This window comes from Gracilinanus agilis, chromosome 1 (assembly GCF_016433145.1).
Source record: "Gracilinanus agilis isolate LMUSP501 chromosome 1, AgileGrace, whole genome shotgun sequence".
NCBI lineage: Eukaryota > Metazoa > Chordata > Mammalia > Didelphimorphia > Didelphidae > Gracilinanus > Gracilinanus agilis.
Genome location: NC_058130.1, coordinates 89,641,911 through 89,660,705, shown reverse-complemented (window position 1 = coordinate 89,660,705; position 18,795 = coordinate 89,641,911). Strand labels below are relative to the sequence as shown.

General features: G+C 49.8%; 4 protein-coding genes across 5 annotated transcripts in view; 1 reads left to right on the top strand and 3 right to left on the bottom strand.

Moving 5' to 3' along the window:
* Positions 1 to 158: 158 nt before the first annotated feature.
* NPRL2 (NPR2 like, GATOR1 complex subunit) lies at positions 159 to 7,417 on the bottom strand. Of its 2 annotated transcripts, XM_044676277.1 has the most exons (12): positions 7,335 to 7,417; positions 6,982 to 7,133; positions 6,806 to 6,897; positions 4,670 to 4,838; positions 4,011 to 4,119; positions 2,908 to 3,044; positions 2,669 to 2,766; positions 2,382 to 2,418; positions 1,682 to 1,775; positions 1,182 to 1,299; positions 445 to 587; positions 159 to 331 (listed from the first exon to the last, which is right to left on the bottom strand). In XM_044676277.1, the coding sequence occupies exons 2-12, from the start codon at positions 7,057 to 7,059 to the stop codon at positions 264 to 266; spliced, it is 1,143 nt and encodes a 380-aa protein (XP_044532212.1). In that variant the 5' UTR covers positions 7,060 to 7,133; positions 7,335 to 7,417; the 3' UTR covers positions 159 to 263. The 2 variants fall into 2 exon arrangements, with proteins under 2 accessions (XP_044532212.1, XP_044532290.1); XM_044676355.1 differs by lacking the exons at positions 6,982 to 7,133; positions 7,335 to 7,417 and having other exon boundaries at positions 4,670 to 4,833; positions 6,806 to 6,822.
* A 46-nt stretch (positions 7,418 to 7,463) lies between these two features.
* LOC123247598 (transmembrane reductase CYB561D2) lies at positions 7,464 to 11,095 on the top strand. Its single transcript, XM_044676578.1, has 3 exons — positions 7,464 to 8,174; positions 9,108 to 9,145; positions 9,958 to 11,095. Exons 1-3 carry the CDS (start codon positions 8,048 to 8,050, stop codon positions 10,459 to 10,461), a joined length of 669 nt encoding a protein of 222 aa, XP_044532513.1. The 5' UTR covers positions 7,464 to 8,047; the 3' UTR covers positions 10,462 to 11,095.
* A 603-nt stretch (positions 11,096 to 11,698) lies between these two features.
* LOC123247514 (transmembrane protein 115-like) lies at positions 11,699 to 17,876 on the bottom strand. Its single transcript, XM_044676465.1, has 2 exons — positions 16,687 to 17,876; positions 11,699 to 12,671 (listed from the first exon to the last, which is right to left on the bottom strand). Exons 1-2 carry the CDS (start codon positions 17,559 to 17,561, stop codon positions 12,467 to 12,469), a joined length of 1,080 nt encoding a protein of 359 aa, XP_044532400.1. The 5' UTR covers positions 17,562 to 17,876; the 3' UTR covers positions 11,699 to 12,466.
* The window catches only part of LOC123247731 (transmembrane protein 115-like), a 4,838-nt gene continuing 3,796 nt past the window's right edge, over positions 17,754 to 18,795 (bottom strand). The window contains exons 2-3 of the mRNA XM_044676722.1: positions 18,302 to 18,396; positions 17,754 to 18,008 (exon numbers count right to left, since the gene is read on the bottom strand). Of these exons, the coding sequence (XP_044532657.1) occupies positions 17,754 to 18,008; positions 18,302 to 18,396 (350 nt within the window). The remainder of the gene's footprint in view (positions 18,009 to 18,301; positions 18,397 to 18,795) is intronic.

Here is an 18,795-nt window from a genome sequence, read left to right as displayed (position 1 = left end):
TCGTTGAAAGGCCGTTGGAAAGGCTTAGCGTCTCTGTCGCCATGGAGACAGGCGACACGCTCTGGCGTGAGGACACTGTCGTCCCCTGCTGGACGTCGGGGGGAAATGCAAGGACGGAGCACGTAGGAGCTCGTAGGAGCACGTAAAACCACCAGCGCTCTAGGCCAGAGAAGGCGCTTTATTTCCCCCAGCCCGCCCCCAAGTCCCGCAACCCCAGCGTCCGGAGGAGGGAAGGCGGCGGCCGGAGGCTCTTACGGGGGGCTTCACTTCCAGCACACGATGATGTTGGGGTCGTTGTCCAGGCGCTCATCCAGCTCCCGGTAACTCATGCCTAGAGGGGCGGGGGGCCGGGGGCTCAGTGGGCGGTGGCCCTGTTTGACCGTACTCCGCCCCGCTCCCCCCACCCCCAGCTCCGGCCGCACATCTGCACACCCGCACACCCACCGGTCTTGCAGCAGATCTCGTCGTAGCTGTGGCAGCCAGTGTAGAGGCGCGCGGGGTGGCTGCGCTCCTCCGCTGTGATGCGCACCGGGTACTTCTGCAGCCGCCTCATCAAGTTTTTCATTAGCCCAAACTGGATCAGCTTCCTGTTTGGGGGCGGGTGACCCCTGAGCCCCTGCCTGGCCAGGTCCCCAGGCCTCGACTGCATGCAGCTGAGCAGCACTAAAGACCAACTACCCCCAAGTGTCAACACTAGATTCAGAACCAGGGACGACCTCAGAGGGCTGAATGAGCTCTTTACAAAGACGGGGAAACTGAGGCCCTGAGTGGGAAAGGGACTGGGCTCAAGGGCCTGCAGTAGTACCAGGCTAGGACTGTGGCCCCCTGTACGGCTAACCTTGCTCTCTGAAAGAGAAATCTAGAATCAGGAGACCACCAAGTGAGGGCATATGAGGCCAGGCCAGAGGGAGGAGTGGAAGAATCCTTTCCCAGACTCAGTTTCTTCTGCTGTAAAAAGCCCTGCACTGCCTGCCCTACAGGACCAATGCCAGGTAAATTCCACCAGCTGGGAGCTGGCCTTGGAGTCTCACCTCCAAGTTTCAGTGTCCTTATCTGTGAAAGGGTGACTGCACTGCCTTCTCCCCAGGGCTCTTGTGAGAAAAGCACTTTAGGAACCCCAGAGCACTGCAGGAAATGTGCCAGCCTTTGGCTGGTTGGCAGATATCATCCCCCTTGCTCACCTCTCATCCACACGCTGCAGCTGTTGGGTATAGCGGCCAATGAGGTCTCGGACTGTGGTGCCAGGGCTGAGGCCACAGTAGAGCTGGAAGACATCTCGGAGGCTGGCTCGCTTGTGTCCTAGGGTGACAGCAAAGTGGGGTGGCACATACATCTGGGCCCCAGAACAGTTTGGGGGGAGTTGGGAAGAATTGGAATTTGTATTTCTGGGCCCTCAAAGGCATTTTGGCATAGTGGAATGAATGCTGGTTTTGGAGTGTGACCAGGGTATGACTACTGGTTCTAACACATTTTAGATATATGACCACAGATAAGTCGCTTAAATCTTCATGCCTTAGTTTCCTTATCTATAAGATGGGAATATTATTACTTACAGAGAAGCTGGTGAGGTGATTTTTGAGTCTTATGAATTTACAAACCATTATTGGCTATTATTGGAGGTGGAGGCAACCAGATGCCTTGGAAGCTTCGTCCTTCCCTTATCCTCCTCATCTTCTCATACCTTGTTTGGTGACATAGGCCAGACATTCCTCCTGTAGTGACTTATCATCCACCAGGTCCTGCACTTTGGGTGTGGGGCAGTACACATTGGAATACTGGGGGAGGAAGGATGGATTGAGGTCAGAGGTATCCACTAGCCTGCTCTCCCCCAAATTTATAACATCCTAACTACAAGTCAGGAAATTTGCTTCTGTCACTGAGTGGCTGTGTGGCCTTAGAGAAGTCTTTCATGGTTCTTGGGCCCCAGTTTCCATCAGTAAAAACTAAAATGTTAGATTGGACTCCTAAATTCTTTTGATTCTAAAACCTAGGAGCCAGTGAATTTGTGTCATTGAAAACCAAACCAAACCAAACCACCTAAATGAGGAAAGCTGGATTCTAATTCTAGACCTGCCCTGGAATACTGGTTGTGTTACCTCAGACAAGTCCTTGCCTCTTTGGGACCTCAGTTTCTTGAGCTGTACAGACTATACCAAGATCTCTGGCTCAGATGCTTGTGGATTTTGTGTCTTCTCTATCCAAGCACACAAACCTCCATTCACCCTGAGAATTCCCTTTCTCACTGCTCTCCATTGAGACATATCACAGGGAAAACTAGTCTGTTGAGAGACCCCCATTATCTTGATTTCCGGCTGTGCTCTTCCCCACTCGGGCTGATCCCCTTCCCAAGCACAATCTTCTTCCTCTGTTTCCCTCCTCACCTGGAGGATAGATACCAGGGTCACCACACCATAGTACCTGCAAAAGATACACCCTGCTCAGTGTTGGCCTCTGGCCTCTACTGTGACTGTGCCCTCATTCTTCTATTAGCATCAACCAGTGCAGGCTACCCTCTAGCTTATATCTTCTTAATTTGGTGATAACACTTGTGAGGGTTCAGGAGAGGCAAGACCTAGCAAACAGGAGATGGGGGAAGGAAGGTCCTGGCAGTGTTCATGTTCCATCAGTTCTTCCCCTACCCATCTCCTGGTCCCCTTAACCCACTCACAGAAGGTTCTGGATGGCAATCCGTACAAGGTTGAGTTCCACATCAGCCTCAGCAGAAATTTTCTGGATGTGTCGAAAGCCATCGATATAAGGCAGTATCTGGAGAGGGTAGCTATGTCATGATGAAGTCCAGTCTGGGTACCCCACACCCCATACTCTCTCCCTCGGGTATCTGAGAGGGAAGCTTGGCTGGCCAGGGGAACAACCACTGGTAGGTGAGTATGGGGCAGGTGGGCATACTTGCTGTGTGGTGAGATCCCACTGGGAGTTGAAGAACTCATCCTTGTCCTTGGTAAAAACAGGTACGTCATACTCCTGGGCAATGGGTGGGTCGGGCCGCTGCTCAATGACCTTCAGGTGGATGGTATTAGACTCATCTATAGAAAAATATGATGAGGAAAAGGATTACCCTATTTCCTCTAGATTCCTGGTCTCTAGGAAGCCTTCCAGAAGGATCCCAGGATGCCTGTGATTGCACTTACAGAAGGTTTATACTTTCAAAGCACTTTTGTACCCCATGGTATGATGTAGTGGAAAGAAAGATGAATCTTTGGGCAGAGAGCCCTGGGTTCATACTGAAGGTTTATCATTAACTTGCTATGTGCGTATAGAAAAGTCTCTTCCTATTTCACAGGTGATGAAACCAAGGTTCAATGATATTTAGATTTTGCCTGTTTCCTCCTCTATAAAATAATGGGGATGGGGTAAAGCACCAGATGACCTTGAAGGCCTCTTACTGCTCTAAAACCTAGGATCTGTAAGAATGTTCACTTAATTTTCACAGCAGATATGGCAGAAGAGAGGTCAACCACCACATTGCAGAGAGATAATGTTCATCCAAAAGGGGAAATCACTTAAGAGATGTGGAGTTAGCTACAGAACTGAAATTAGAAGGCAGAATTCCAAGGGCCCTTCTCTCTGTCCATCCTCACAAAGTTAACTGTCTATGCCCACAGAGAATCTAAACTTTTCTGTCTTTCTCCCTTTATTTCAGTCAGCGACCTATCTTACGAAGCTTCTCCTCTGCATACTCTCTTCTTTCACAAAGACTGGCTTTATGAATCAGAAGTTTCTTTGGCAGGCTGCTGAAGCCTATGGACTCCTCAGAATCTTATTTTTAAATAACTGAAGGAAATGGTAACTCATTTAGAGAGGTTAGTGAAAATAAAGATGTCTTTTTTCTCATCCAAGTTCATGGATCTGCTGAAAACTTTTCATGTACCTCATGGAGGTTATATACTCCTGCTCTACCTACTTGGACAGCTCTGAATTCTGTTTTCTCTTGGGCAAGAATGTGCAAGCAGCCCCCTTTCTGGAAGGGGAACTGGACCCTGTAGCCTTACCTATAGGCAGGGTACATCTGCCTGTGGCATTGAGCTCCTCCAGGAGGATGGTCATGATGGGCACTAGCTTCTGTTTACTTTCCTCTGTAGACACAAAGCTGCTTTCCAGCTACAAGGGAAAACAAAAGGTGAGCTACTGCCCTTTCTCTGGGAGCTGCCATGAGGCCCATCAATGATGGGGAAACAGCAAGCAGGGGAGGCAGATTTCCTAGAGTCCCATTTCACCGAATGGTACATTTTTAAAAGCACTGGATTTGTAGTCAGAGGAATTGGGCCTGAATTGCCCCTGCCATTTTATTAGCTATTTGTCCTTGGGTAAGTCACTGAACTGGTTGGAACCTCATCTTATAGCTGGGAAAACAGGTGAATGAATGATTTCTGAAGCCCCTTCTAGCTCTAAGTCCATGATCACAGGAGCCCAAGTCTTTCTTGCCTGGATTGAATGCAGCCTCTCCAGAAAGTGATTAAACTAGGTAGTCTCTAATGCTTTTTTCAACACTATGAGAAAGCGCTAAGGAGACCTTTGTGAATCTCATTCCCACCCAAACTGAGTTACTCCTAGAAGTCCAAGACCATGGGTCAATGCCCCTGCAAAGGTGGCCCCCAAGGAGCTAGGGAATAGGGCTCTGGCTCAGGGAGTGGTTGGGACAGGTCCTGACCTCCAGTGTGGTGAGGTAGCCAGCCAGCTTCTTAACGATGGGCTCCAGGGCGCAGGTCTTGGCTCGGGCATCACACACGAAGCCCAGGTTGAAGAGCAGTGCATTTCGACTGTACTTTTTGTGCTCAATGCACACAGGGCAGCCAATCAGCTTCTTCTCCATGGCTGTCCTAAGCAGGGACCAGGGTCAGCACAAGGGAATGGGAGGTAGAAAACCTCTTAGAGAAGATGATAGGAGCTAGGTCCCTGGGGCCCTTGGGACTGGGTTTTTTGTTTAGGGCCTTGTCAGCTGCCTGTCCCTAGGCAAGATTTCTCACTTACCTCTTCCCTTCTCCTAACACTACTATGCTGGTCCAGGTCCTGGTCAGTTCATGCCAAGGTGATTATGGTACTTTTAATTGTGTCCTTGACTTTAAGTCTCTTTTTAATTGACCCTGCAGTCTGTAATCTTTCTACTTCTGCAGATTAATCATTGTAGAGTCCAGCTCTGATTATGCCACTCCTTTTCTCAAAATCTTATTCCCTACAGGAGAAAATATAAACTCCTTTTTCCTGGCATTCAAGAACCTGATCATTATACTTATATTTTTATTTCACATGATTTCCCTTTTTATACTTCTTGCCCAAACAAACCAGACTATTTCCCAGTCTTTTTTTGTTCCATGTCAAGAATGTATAAGCTCTCAACATTGTACTCTTTGGTGTCCAGCTTAGGTGAAACCTCTTCTATAAGTCCCTCCTTGATTCCTCCCGTCTCTTTGTGTGTTTTAAAAAAACTCTTACTGTCTCTCTTGATATCAGTTTTGTTTTTTTAAACCCTTACCTTCAGTCTTAGAATCAATACTGTGTATTAGTTCCAAGGCAGAAGAGTGGTAAGGACTAGGCAATGGGGGTTAAAGGACTTGCCCAGGGTCACACAGCTGGATTATGTTTGAGGTCAGATTTGAACCAAAGACCTCCCGTCTCTAAGCTTGGCTCTCAACCCAGAGCCACCCAGATGCCCCACTTGATATCAGTTCGAAGAAAGGCTGTCCCAGTTTTTTCTTCCAAAAAGCAATTTGCTATTCAATAAGCATCACACATTTACCATATGCCAGGTACTGTGGATATCTTTATCATGAATAAAAACTGAAACAGTCCATGTCCCTAAAGAGCTTACATTCTACTAGGGGAAATATGTGCATGGATAAGAAAGTGTTAAAAGAGGTTTTTAAAAAAATTCTTACCTTCTGTTTTAGAATCAATACTGTGTATTGGTTCTAAGGCAGAAGAGCATCAAAGGCTAGGCAGTGGGGGTCAAGTGACTTGCCCAGTCACACAGCTAGTAAGTGTTCAGTAAGAGATTTAAAATAAATAGAAGTCATTTGACCAATGTTGTGGGTGGGAAGCAGAAAGCACAAACAATGGGGGAATCAAGAAAGGGCTTTTGTAGGAAGTGGCATTAAAACTGAATCTTGAAGGGAGCCATGGTTTTTAGAAGTCAGAAGTGAGGAAAAAAAGCATTTCAGTAGAGGAGCCAGTCTACAAAGGCACAGACAGGAGATGGATAACACCTTTGGATAATAGGAAACAGGCTAGTTTTCCTGGCTAGAAGAGTACATGTGGGAGAATAATATAAAGTCAATATTAAAATACAGATTGTAGATGCCTTGTAAAGGGCTTTAAACGCCACACTCACTGAAATTCTTTTTTTTATTCTAGAGGCTCAGAGGGAACCATTCAGCCTCTGTTTGCTCTAGTGATGTGAACAGATTTGCACTTTAAGGATATACACTTGGTAATGCTGTGGAAGATGCATTGGAGAGGTGACAGGCTGAAGGTAGGAAGTACAATTAGTAGGCAATTGTAGTAGTCTAAACAAGTGAAAGTTGAGGGGGATGGAGGTGGGGGTGGTTGTATGAATTGAGAAAAGGAGATGTGCAGTTGTCCTAGTGGTGGACTCAGAAAGATTTGTCCCATCATGATAAGGTTGGCTAAAGTAGAGTAAATGCTAAGGAAGCCTTGGGACCCGGTTTTAACTAAGATTATAGAGCTGTGGGTGAATGGGAAGATGGCTGTGCCCTCCTGGCCCACCTGGGGCAGATGTCTCCTTTGCCCCTTCTGTCAGGGGGTGTTGGCCCCCTCTCTGCCCACTTACACCGTAATCAGCTTGTTCTGGAGCTCAGGCTTGGTGATGACATACACTTGCACGGTGTCGAACAGCTCTCTGGAAATGAAGTCCTCTGGGACCTAGGGAGACAGCCCCCGGGGAGCTGGTGGGGTGCTACGGTGGCGCATGCCCCTCCCCTCCCCACGCCTCCGTCCCCCGTCTACCTGGTAGGTGATTTTGGGGCCCAGAGTGGGGTGAAACTCGCTGAAGAAGATGCACTCGATCCTGCTGCTGCTGCCCATGGTGACTGGCCGAGGGGCTGAGAGGGCTGGGGGCCCCGGCCCGGCCACTTGACTAGGGACGCCCGCTCGAGGCGCTGAGGAGGGAAGGACACGCCGCAGACCTCAGTTTCCCCAGGTTCAGGCCGCAGGGGCTCCCCAGATGGTTGATGCTGGCACATCCCCTGGTTCTCTTTCGCCTGAGGGGCTCCAGCAGCTTCAAGATGTTTTCCCCAGGCCCAGGATCCCTCCAAGCTCCGCAAGTGCCCCGATTCCAACCCCGGCAGATTCCTCCTTACCTGAGAGAAGAAAACAAGCCGGCTCCGAGGATGCCAGCACAGTTTCAAGGCGGAGCACGCCTTCCCTTTCCCCACCCACTTCCCAGGCGACCTGGGAGTCTGCGCACTGACCTCCAGGGGCAGGGCTTCAGAAACTTGTTCTGGCTCAAGTTCTGGACTGGAGGAATTCGCGTCCGGAAGTGAGGGCGCCCCTTTCCGCAGAGACAATGCAATAGATGTTTCTCGGAACTTCCTGTTAGGAGCCGGAAGGCGGTGGGCCGGGGCAGCCGAAGAGCCTAGGAAACTTCAGTCAGTACGGATTGCTTCACTGGATTCTGCAGTGAGTGGTGGGACCTTGGTCACGGGGCGCGGGGATTGACTACAATTCCCATAGTGCTTCTCGAGGTTGTCTAGGGGTCGGGTAACCGGCCAATGGCTAGAGTAGCTAGAGAAACTACTACTCCCACTGTGCCTTACGTTCGACTTTAGGGTTTCCTGGGCCAGGGCCAGCGCGGTGCATCTTGGAATCCGTAGTCTCCATGGCTTTACACCAGCATCCTACCTGGGAGTTTCCTGCTTTACTGTCTCCTCACTCCTTGGCTAACCTGTCCAGGTGCGGGTGACACCGGTCTCTCTATTTCAGCCAGGTCCCTAGTGGCTGCGAGGATCGTCTCGGGGGACAGCTTTTGCCCCCCCCTCCCCGAGCCCTTAGGACCATTTCGGCACCTCGGGATATGGCCCTGACGGTGGAGACTGAGTCGCGCATCTACCGGGGCCTGCGCACCGCCTCGGGGGCTGCTGCCCATCTTGTAGCCCTCGGCTTCACGATCTTCGTGGCTGTATTAGCTCGGCCCGGCTCCAGTAAGTGGGATTGGGTCAGAGTGCACACCTCTGCTGAGGGCCAGGAGGTGGTTCGGGAAGGAGGGGCCTAGAACGAAACTCCTGGACGTGCGGGGCCAGGGCAGCTCCCGTCCTCCGTTTCCCTGTGGAAGGTATCCAGGGAGGTTTGTCGGCTTGGGTCTGGCTTGCGAGGCGCCAGTTGCATTCCTGCAAAAAATACCCCTTGGCCAGACTTTATAATCTTGGCATATTTTACTTGTATGACCCACCCCAGATACTTCTGGATTCTCCAACAAGACATGTCCCCCATCCGTGCCTCAGATTATTTCCCGTCTGCCTTGGGGAAAGGGTCAGTTACTACCTGTGTCGGTTGCCAGGCACAAGGATCCTAGCCATCGGATAAGAGCCTGAAGGAAATTTGGAGATCATCTTTCACTTGGCCTACAGCTCAGCACTTCCTGCTAGATGTGTCCCCACTACTCGTGGGAAAAATTGACAAGGTTCTTACTTGTCAGTGGTGAAGTTTAGGGGTTCTTTGGCTAGGTCAGCCAGTCCACTTCCAGGATCTCCAAAAGTTTTATCTAATTCCTGGGTAGGTGTCTGGAAATCTGGAGCCAGAGTTAGAAACTTCCTAATTGATGTTGGCTGAACTCTGACCTAGTTGGAAAATGGGTGGTGGTGTGAGGTGTTAGTCCAGGATCAGTTCCATCTTCCCTCTGGATAAACTCAAAAAGGTCTGGAATGCTCTTCTAGTTACTCTAGGCAATGGCTGCTTGGAGAAAAGCCACCTCTGACCTCTTCAAGTTGAGCTGGGTTAGACTACCTAGTTGGGGAGCCCTCTCATACACCCACTTGTAAGGAGATACTATTGCTGCCCTTACCCTTTAGCTTAGATGACATGTACAAGCCCAGTTTCTAGATCTCCTTTGGTTGCAACCTTCCTCCTTTTTCCAGGTCTCTTCTCCTGGCACCCGGTGCTTATGTCTCTTGCGGTAAGTAACCTATTTCCTTTTTGGTCTTTGGCTTGGATGATGCCCTGGAGGGCAATATGGGCATGGGCCTTGGATAGTAGAGGAGGTTGATCTGGGATAAACATCAATAACCACCTAAGGCCCATTCCTGCTGTGTTTGCTTGTCCCTAGTATCAGAAGTTTGTAGCCCTCGCTGGGCAAATAAGTTACTGGTTCATTTTAAGGCTCTAAGTTGATATATGCATATGCCTAGATGCACTTAAGTCCCTTAGTTTAGCCTATTAAAAGTCATCTAATTTTCCCTGAAATACTCCCTATTTAGCTTGCTCTTACAGAATGAAACGATACCCATTCCATATCAGTCCTACTTTGGTGACAATGGAACAAATTCATTATCTAGACCTTAGAGGTTTTTCTTTCCAAGCTGCTATTGCAAAAACTCAGTGTGCATGTCTATGTGTGCAAAGCAATGAGGTAATATTTCAAAAAGGCACCAAAGAAATAAATATTTGAATTAAAAAGGAAAATTTGTGGTATGTTAGCTCTTGATTATTGCAGGTGGGCTCTATTGCTAGTTCCCTAGTACCCCTACCTTTTCACCACCTAAATTCAGTTGGCCTAATGTAATGCCAGCTTGAAGTGGATAACATCAGGAAGGTAATTTGAGCCATTATGGAAAAGTCATAGCTTGAATTTTGGAGCCAGGTAGAAATGTTTAGTTTAGCTGCTCTTCTTTTCTGCTGTAGAGCTTTCATTAAGATTGGCTTGTTGAAAGTTGGCTACTTTTAGTCATGATGTCCGAGCTCATGCTTTGGCCATATCTGTCTCCCCAGTTCTCCTTCCTGATGACAGAAGCGCTGCTGGTCTTCTCTCCAGAGAGTTCCTTGTTACGATCCTTCTCTCGAAAAGGTCGGGCACGATGCCATTGGGCACTTCAACTGCTGGCCCTGCTGTGTGCCCTGCTGGGCTTGGGCCTGATTATCTACAATAAAGAGCAGCACGGCAAAGCTCACCTGGCTACATGGCATGGGTGGGCAGGGCTGCTGTCAGTGCTGTGGGCTGGGCTGCAGTGCACAGGCGGGCTGGTGCTGCTATGCCCCAAATTGCTACCACGATGGCCGTTAGCCAAGCTGAAGCTGTACCATGCCACCTCAGGCCTGGTGGGCTACCTCCTGGGCAGTACTAGCCTCCTCTTGGGCATGTGCTCCCTCTGGTTTACCACCACACTGGTTGGTGCTTCCTGGTACCTGGCTGCCCTCTGTCCCATTCTTACTAGCCTGGTGGTCATGAATCAGGTGAGCAATGCCTACTTGTACCGCAAAAGGATCCAGCCATGAAGGAGACAGCATCCATGTGCCCCATCTCTCCCTACTGCAGTAGCCCTGCATTCCGCCCAGAAAAGCTGCTCACAGTGCTGCTAGGATTATCTTGGCTCTCCTGATATGAGCAGGCCTGGGTCATACATTGTCCCTTTGGGGGACAGGTGGAAGAGATGTATGTGGAGCAAGGAAAGGTGCTCTGTGCCCCACATACAGACTCCTTTCTCTGCATCTTCTTGCCATCTGTGAAGGGGCATGTGTACATGTGGATGGACTGCTGGCACCCTATCCTGCCTCTTCTGCTTCTTTTATACTCTTATCAGTGTTAGCAAAAATTTTTTTAAAAGTGCCCATGGAAAGGAAGAACTCTGAGCCAGAGCTGATTCTTGCAGGTACCGTTCTTCGTACTACCCTTGTGAAGAAACAGGTTGGGTCAGCTGAAGCACTGTTTTGTCAGGGGTAGCAGTGGAGTTTGGATGGATTTTGTTACCAGTCAGGCCTTGGCTCTTGAGGGTGGAGCAGCTTCCCCTTGTTTGCAAGTCAGGAAGGCCTGAGGAGAACCTGCCATTTCCCAGGGAGCAGGGATGGTGGGAGGGTAAGGCCAAGGAGTTAAAGCTGTGTTCTTGTACTTCCTATAAAGCTCTTCTATCTACTTATTCATCTCTGCGTACTTATAATTGGTGTCTTACTGGTTCAAGAGTTAGTGCCTGAATGGGTCAAGGGAATGACTGGAAGTAACCAATGAGATATAATCCCTTCTGTGTGAGTTAATACTGAATTAGCCCAAAGAGCTAAGGGCTGGGTGTGGGTATGGCAAGATGGAGAAAAGAGCTAACCTGACCCCTCAAAGTAGAGGACAAAGGATAGAGGAGATGGTATCTGTGGCCAGTGTAAAGCCTTGGCATCTATCTCTTCTCATAATGAAGGCAGCTGGGCCTGCTCCAAAGAAAAAGAGCAAGAAGCCCTAGGCAAGAGGTGTTATTAGCTTTAAGTTAGATCTACTCTTCTCCCAGAGGCCAGCAGAGGAGCAGAAGTCATGGCAAGCTACAAGAAGGAAAATGGAGGGATTTGAGAAGTGATGAGTAAAAATATTCAGTTGTAAGACGAGAACAGAGTAGAAAAGATGATGGTGAGGTGATGGCAGTCTCCATTCCGACAGCTTAAAGCCTAGCAGGGGACAAAAGCAGCAACCCACAATGCAGTCCGAAGTCTTGTGGGTCCTGGGAAGGCTGGACCTCAACAACCATTCAGTGAGGCATGTGCTCAGGACAAAGCCACTAGGAGCCCGTCCTCAAAGAACTGCTTTATTTATACTGAGAGTCCAGGCTCCCCATTCAAGTGGTCCTTTAAAAAAACACCCCTATGAATTTTAGCCCCGACAGAAGTCCCTATTCTGGAGAGTCCAGACCTGGGGATGAAGGCTATCTCAAGCCTTACTCACATGTCCTGCCTTACCCCAGCCAAGGAAAAACCAAACTGCAATACTAACATATCCCTGGGATAGAGGGATTAGGAGTGGCAGGGTGGCAGAGGTGCCTTGGGGCTGGGCTTTGTCATATCCAGCTTCAAGCCTGGTGCCCTCAGAATTCTTTTTTGGCAAACCTTTACTTGGTAGCTGAAAGCAGGAAGAGGGACTGCTCTACCAACAAAGGTCTACCATAGAATCCAAGGAATCAGGTTACCCCACTGGGCCTGATTGCCAAACCAGTGAACTGGGATTATGAGGCTGAACTTGGGCCAGGCCCCAGGCCACGTGCTCCTTACTCCTGGACTTAGTGGTTGTCTGGTGGGTTAGCCAGGCCTTGGGGGTGGAGGGGAGCATAGTGTTGGCATCAACAGAGAGTACACACAATGTGACCCCATGGACCTAAAAGGATTTCCCTCCTTGCCTTCTCTCCTTGGGAAGCAGTCAGCTTCTGGGTATGGCTGAGCAGGGAGATAAAGAGAGGCAGGGTGGTCCAAATGGTGTGACTACTGACCAGGCTGGGGAAAGGGAGTTGTGCCCTTGGGCTGGGAGGTCTGGTTACAACTGGGGAGGGGCCTCCTCAAAGGTGATCAGACTGGATTCAGGGGCAGCCCCTTTCCCAGGGGGATTGGGGATTTTCTCAGGGAGCAGGGGGCTGTCCACCTTGCTCATGGCCTCATCATCCTCATCATCCATGCTAGGCCAGGCAGCCTGGTCTTCTACTCGCTTCAACCGCTCATTTAGGGCCTTCAGGGCTAGTTGCCTGTGGAAGGAAAGACATGGGATTGTTATGGGGAGGGCTTGGTCTCAGTTACATCAAAACCTCTGTGCTGCCTACCAGAGCTTTTTCTATCAGCTTTATAGTTCCCCATATATCCTGTTTTAGTTGATTCATGGTCAATTTGGAGTTTTCTTGGCAAAGATATTGGAGTAGCTTGCCATTTTCTTCTCTAGCTCATTTTCTTTTTTAAACTGATGAGGAACTGAGGCAAACAGGGTTAAGTGACCTGCCCAAGATCACGTAGCTAGAAAGTGTCTGAGGCCAAATTTGAACTCAGGAAGAAGTCATGTCTTCTTGCCTCCAGGTCCAATGCTTTATCTACTGCACCACTTAGCTGCTCATATCCCTACTATATTCCCCTTCCCGCTGTCTTTGTCATTCTGAAAACAATTTGCTCCTTTTCCGATCGATTTTTCATTTTAGGTCAATCCAGTCAATATTCAGTCTGAATATAGTTGAGTTGTGCCTGCTGGGTGCTATTGATGATGGGGGGGAGTTTTGCCTTGAATTAGTGGGAGAACACTGGAGCTGAAGTCAGAAAATGTTCTTTCAATCTGGTCCAGTGGTTTACTTACTACTAATTGTGTCACTCTGAGCTTGGTTCCCCCATTTGTAAGATGAGGATGAAACTTATACTACCTGCTGTGAGGATCAAATTAAAATGTCTCCAAAGAAACAGGCACTGCATGCTATCAGCCAGCTGTTGCTGCTTGCCTTCTTTCCCTGGCAATCCCAAGTCATTCCTGTGCACTTGTCCTGCTGTGGTAGTTCTATAGTTGAAGAAGGCACTGCAGAGGTACTACCTTCTTGGATTACGAGGGGGGGAGGGTGGGTGTTGGGTGGAGTCCCTTCAGGACTAGGTCCTCAGGGCAGGTATGTGTTGGGTCTCAATCTACAATATTTCTGAGGCCTGAGGGCAGTGAGGAGCAATACTTAGAATGATATATAGGACATGAGATGGAAACCAGAAAGCAATTAGGAATGAGCCTTTGTAGTGTCCTGGACTTCTTGAGGAGTAGCTACTTTGAAAGTGAGACTGCTAGGGGTAGCTAGGTGGCATAGTAGATGGACAGCCAGGCCTAGAGGCAGGAGATCCTGGGTTCAAATCTCAGGTACTTCCTAGCAGGATGACCTTGGGCAAATCACTTAATCTCTGTTGCCCAGCCCTACTATAAATTTTACCAGTGTCAGCTATTCCTCCCTCCACACCAGGGGCTTCAGGACATATATTCTGAAGCAGCTGAGCCTCTTACACTAAGTCCATTGCCCCCAGGCACAGGGTGGGATCTTCTTTGGGGAAGGATCTCCAGGCCAAGCTGTGACAAGTGTTTCCCTTCTGGTTAGGGGGACTAAACCATTCCTTTTGAGGGTCTGCTATCCATAGCTTGAGGGTAAATTTCCCAAGTAAGATAGTGAAGCAGGGAAGGAGTCTTGGCACCATCCTCTGAGGTGAGCTTTATTATTCACTATATAAACTTAGGCAAACCCTTTCCTCTTCTTTGGGCCTTAGTTTCCATCTGTGGGGAATAAGCTTTCCCTATTCCTCCAGTCACTTCCTACACTTTTTCTGGAGTGATGATCTCTAATCAGTTAACAGACATTTGAGTTTTGGATCAAGGCTTTTTCTATGTTACTTTAAGATTGGCAAAACACTTTCCTGCCAACAGTTCTAAAACATAGGCAGTACAAGTGTAATGAGGAACCTGGAGTCAGGAGTTCTGGTAACTGCTAGGAGTCCAGATTAGACTCCAGAGCTTCAGAATTTTCCATTACACACTCCATTACACCAGGGTTCAACTTGTTCTGTTGAGAGGTTCTCTTAAGATTATGAATGCGCATGAGCAGCTCCAGAGACTGGGATCCATTAGGTGGGTTCAAGGTAGCTACCATGGTGATGGAAGGCTAAGCTTGCTAACTGATCTGTGTGGTTATAGATCATTTGTACTTCCTAATCCATCCCACGACCCTAAACTCAGTCAGGGCTGGTAGAAACCTGCTTAACTGGTAGGTGACAATTGGGAACAGGGAGGCCAAAGTGCTGTCATCCTCAGCGGCCTCGTAATCATCTTCCTGTATTTGTTCTTTGGACAGACATGCTAAGTTTGCCTATAAATTATTTGTCCCATTTCTTAGTTGGGCCCTTTCAGCTCCTGAAGTTCCCAGCCAGGAGAGAGCAAGTAATTGTCGAGTTTGTCTTTACCACACAGCCTGGAATGGAAAAAGTCAGCTTGTTCCTAGTCTCACCTGGGAGGAGAGAAAAAGAATGCTGAGAGGCCAAGAGAACAGTTTTAAATACTATTCTAGGAATCTTTTCCTCAGGAGCTACAGGGAGGAGCCAAAAATGTTTCCTGGCCCCACCCCTAATCTTCTTCTGTGTGGTTAAGACTGATCTCTGCTCTGGGTACAAAGGAACTCTAGAATCAAGCCCACACCCTCTCTCTCAGCGCCAAGAAGCTTGTTTCATGTTTTAAGTACACGTTCCTTGGAGCAACTAGAGTCCCAAGAACCTGGATTCCTGTCCCAGCTCTGACACTCACTGGGTGAACCTGACCAACTCATTTCTCTTCTGATTTTAACTTCTTCCTCTGTCAAATGGAGCAAACTATACTGCTATTACCTGTTTTAACAGAGTTGTGCAATCAGTGAAAAGTTTAGGAAAGCACTTTCTAAACTCTTCAGGCCCAGATCCTAGCTGACTGTTCCAAAGTGATAATTTTTAAGAATAAAGTTGAAGGTGAGTGAGATCTGATGTTGATGTAGTTAAATGGAGGGGTTCTTTCTCCTACTTGAAGTATGCTAATAACCTGAGGAAAAGGGCAAGCTATGATTTCATGTATGTGTGAATAATGTAGCTGAAGCCTAGCTTGGTTTACAGGAAGTGAAACAGCAATTTTCTCTGGGGAAACAGAGACAGCTGATTTATTCAATGGGTCTGGCTGTCCCCTAGGGAGCTCAGGGGAGAAATGAAGCAGCAAGCTTTACCTACCAAAGAGTAGAGCTTTCTGGCAATAATACCTCAAGCTTTCACATCTACAGGCAATGAATCTAGCAGAAAAACCTTGAGCTTTGGGACATTTAGGTAAACCCAAGATTGCAGGAAAAAATATGATTATATCAGAGTTTAGAGAATAGTGAATTCTAGCTCTCATACAGGCTTTACATTTTACACACTGAGAAAAACTTAATATTCAAAAAAGTATGAATTAGAGGGATCTAGAGTCCTGAGGCTTCAGAAGACACCAAGTCAACATAGTGGAATCAAGAGTTTTGGGTCAGGGTAGCTAGGCAGAACAGTGCATAAAGTGCCAGGCTTGGACATGGGAAGACATGGGTTCAAATCTGGCCTCAGACAGGCCTTCCGTAGCTATGTGACCCTGGGCAAGTCATTTAACCCTGATAGCTTAACTTCAACTTCTAGCTCTGTAGCTTACAATCTATAGGACTTTAGGCAATTCCCACCTTTTTCAGTAAGTTCTACATGCACAATCAGTACAACACAAGTCAAATGTGAGACTCTTCCAGACAAGTGGTCATTCAGCCTGTCCCTTCCTTTGCCTCTAGACTCAAAAACAATCAGATTAGGTTCCTAGCTTTCTCTAGTTTCCTGGCACCAAAAGAAAGAGGGCACCATAATGTTTTATGTTGGAGCTTCAGCTCCCAGCAAAATGGCACATAAAACTGGATGTTCAGTGAAGGTTTAGAAATAGAAACCATAAGAATGAAGTCCCTAAATGGAGCAGCACTGGGTTTGGGTTCCTGAGGTTTCAGAGTATGCTACAGTACCTGATAGGATGTCACCCTCGAATGTCAAGCACAATGGATTTGGAAATGGAGAACTGGGGTTTGAACCCTGCCCTGCTAAACTGTATGACCCTGGGTAAATAGTGCAACTTTAGATCTCAGTTTTTCATCTGTAAAGTGTGGGGAGTGGATTGGACGATTTCTAAAGTTCCACCCCCCCCCACCCGTTCTAAATCTATGAACCTTATGAGCCTACCTTCTCCGCTCAGCATCCTGGGGGTCTGTGCCAGGGAGGCTAATGGTTATGGAAGAAGGAGCCCCCACGTCATAGCGCTTCACAGTCTTTCTGCAGACCTTCACCTTCACGAGGAGACTGTGCACCAAGTTTGCCACCAGGGCCACAACAGGCTGCAGGATTTCGGGGAAGAAGGTGGCAAAGGCAAAATGGTCCGACATATCCCCCCTGCCCCGGCTGTGGCGCTGGTAGAATCGCAAGTACACCCAGCCTGAGAGCACCCCAAAGCCATAGGAAGCCAGGGCACTGCTGTCCACCAGAGGAGTGAGTCGTAGCAACATCAGGGAGACAAGCAGCAGCATGGGTACCACCCGCATCCGCACTTGGGGCACCTTCAGCACCACGCTGTCCCCCATAGTCTGTTTGAGGGCCACCAGGACCCCGCCCAGGAAGCCCAGCACCCCGTGGATGCGCACGGTGAAGAGATAGGCCAGGTTGAAGGAGGCCATGTAGGTGAGGAGGTAGGCGAAGGCACCCAGCAGCCCCACGGACACGTTCACCACAGCGAAGAACACGAGCAGCTCCAGGGCCCCCCAGAGTGGCTCCAGCAGCTGGCCGGCTGCCACCACCGTGGCCAGGCTCAGGGCCACATCCCACATGTGCAGCTCCACCAGCCCGTGCGTGGCCAGGGTCCAGACCCAGAAATTGGGCGGGAAGAGGTAGCCGGGGGTGACGGCCAGGCCCACAGCCGTGTCCAGCGCGAAGGACAACAGGTAGAGGAGCAGCACGGAGGCGCACAGGGCCTTCACCACCACGCTGGCGCTGGCCAGGGCGGCGCCCAGGGGCAGGCGGGCCCCGGGCCCAAGCGCCAGCCCGGGCCGCTGCGGCTGCTGCATCTTCTGGGGGCTGCGGACCGCGGGCGGGGGCCTGGCCTAGAGATGGGGCCGGGCCCCCGGGCCCGCTGGGGGACCCCGCGCGGGCCGGGCCGGCTCTGGCCTCAGGCCGCGGCCTCCCCCATCCGCCCCGGGTCGGTCCGCCCTCCCGCCGCCGGGGGGCGCCCTCCCCGTCTTCCTCCGCGGGGCCGAGGCTCAGCGCCGAGGACCCCCGAGGGGCCTGAGCATGGGTTGGAGGCCAAGTCCACTCTCGCCGCCGTTGCTGCCACCAGGTTTCCTCAGGTCGCGGCCTCCTTCGCCGCCACCACCGCAGCCGCCTCCGACTCCTCCTGGGCCGACAAACAGACCACTGCGCCTGCGTAACAGGAGCGGGCCACTCCGCGACTCCCGGCCCCGAGGCACGATGGGATTTGGAGTCCGCCTCCCAGTGTGAGGCAGTGAGAACGGCGCCTGCGCCGATTGGATCGCAAGCGAGGGACGTGTTGGGAGTTGTGGTTCCGGAGCGGGGAGTGATGGGAGAGAGGTCAGCCTCACTCTGAATATTCGAGGGTCTAAAAGAGTTTCTGGCTCACCCACGGCCTGAAGGACTGCCCTGGGGCTGGAAAGGCAGCAATGGCTTGGGAAATTGGGCCTGGGTCTGGGGGTTCCAGCTGTCTGGAGTGGGTGGGCAGGACGAGACTCGCACTCATCACCCATCTCGCCCCAGGCTTTGCGGAGCTGGGGTTGTTAATATCCTACTCTACTTCCTTCTTCCAGCCCTTGGACTGCCCTGAGTCCCAGGCCCAGAGCGAAGGGGCCGGATTTTGGGACGTCAAGGGCGGGGCTGCGAGGAAGCAGTCTGGGCGTGGGGGAGGGAGAAGAGAGGATTATTTCCGCCAGTTGGCTGGTTACCAGAGACATCGTTTGAAATGAGGATTTTCTCATCAGACCCGGGGTTGCTTGAGAAAAGGACCATGAAAGGGACACCTAAAGTCAAGGCTGGGTCTCAGTTCTCTGATCCCCAATAGGAGGACTTCGGAGAATTGCTCTTCCCAGCAGAGCCTTCAGCTCCACAGATCAGGTTTGGGGGCGGGAGTGGAGATGGTGGGATGGAAAGGGAACGATTTGAAGTGAAAATATGAACATTATTTAATAACTGATTTTTTTTGTAATAAACCATTTGAAAATATTTTACAAGGAATCACACACACAATATTTTACAAAGTTTCTTATCTTTTTTGTCGCTTTTGTATCCGAC

Excerpts from the sequence above, each read along its gene's own strand:
- NPRL2 (XM_044676277.1), bottom strand. The coding sequence starts at position 7,059 with ATGGGCAGCAGCAGCAGGATCGAGTGCATCTTCTTCAGCGAGTTTCAC. Across the intron at positions 4,120-4,669 it reads GCTACCTCACCACACTGGAG|CTGGAAAGCAGCTTTGTGTC; the intron begins GTCAGGACCTGT and ends TTTCCCTTGTAG. Across the intron at positions 588-1,181 it reads CTGCAGCGTGTGGATGAGAG|GAAGCTGATCCAGTTTGGGC; the intron begins GTGAGCAAGGGG and ends GCCCCCAAACAG.
- LOC123247598 (XM_044676578.1), top strand. The coding sequence starts at position 8,048 with ATGGCCCTGACGGTGGAGACTGAGTCGCGCATCTACCGGGGCCTGCGC. Across the intron at positions 8,175-9,107 it reads ATTAGCTCGGCCCGGCTCCA|GTCTCTTCTCCTGGCACCCG; the intron begins GTAAGTGGGATT and ends TCCTTTTTCCAG. Across the intron at positions 9,146-9,957 it reads CGGTGCTTATGTCTCTTGCG|TTCTCCTTCCTGATGACAGA; the intron begins GTAAGTAACCTA and ends CTGTCTCCCCAG.
- LOC123247514 (XM_044676465.1), bottom strand. The coding sequence starts at position 17,561 with ATGCAGCAGCCGCAGCGGCCCGGGCTGGCGCTTGGGCCCGGGGCCCGC. Across the intron at positions 12,672-16,686 it reads CAGGATGCTGAGCGGAGAAG|GCAACTAGCCCTGAAGGCCC; the intron begins GTAGGCTCATAA and ends TTCCTTCCACAG.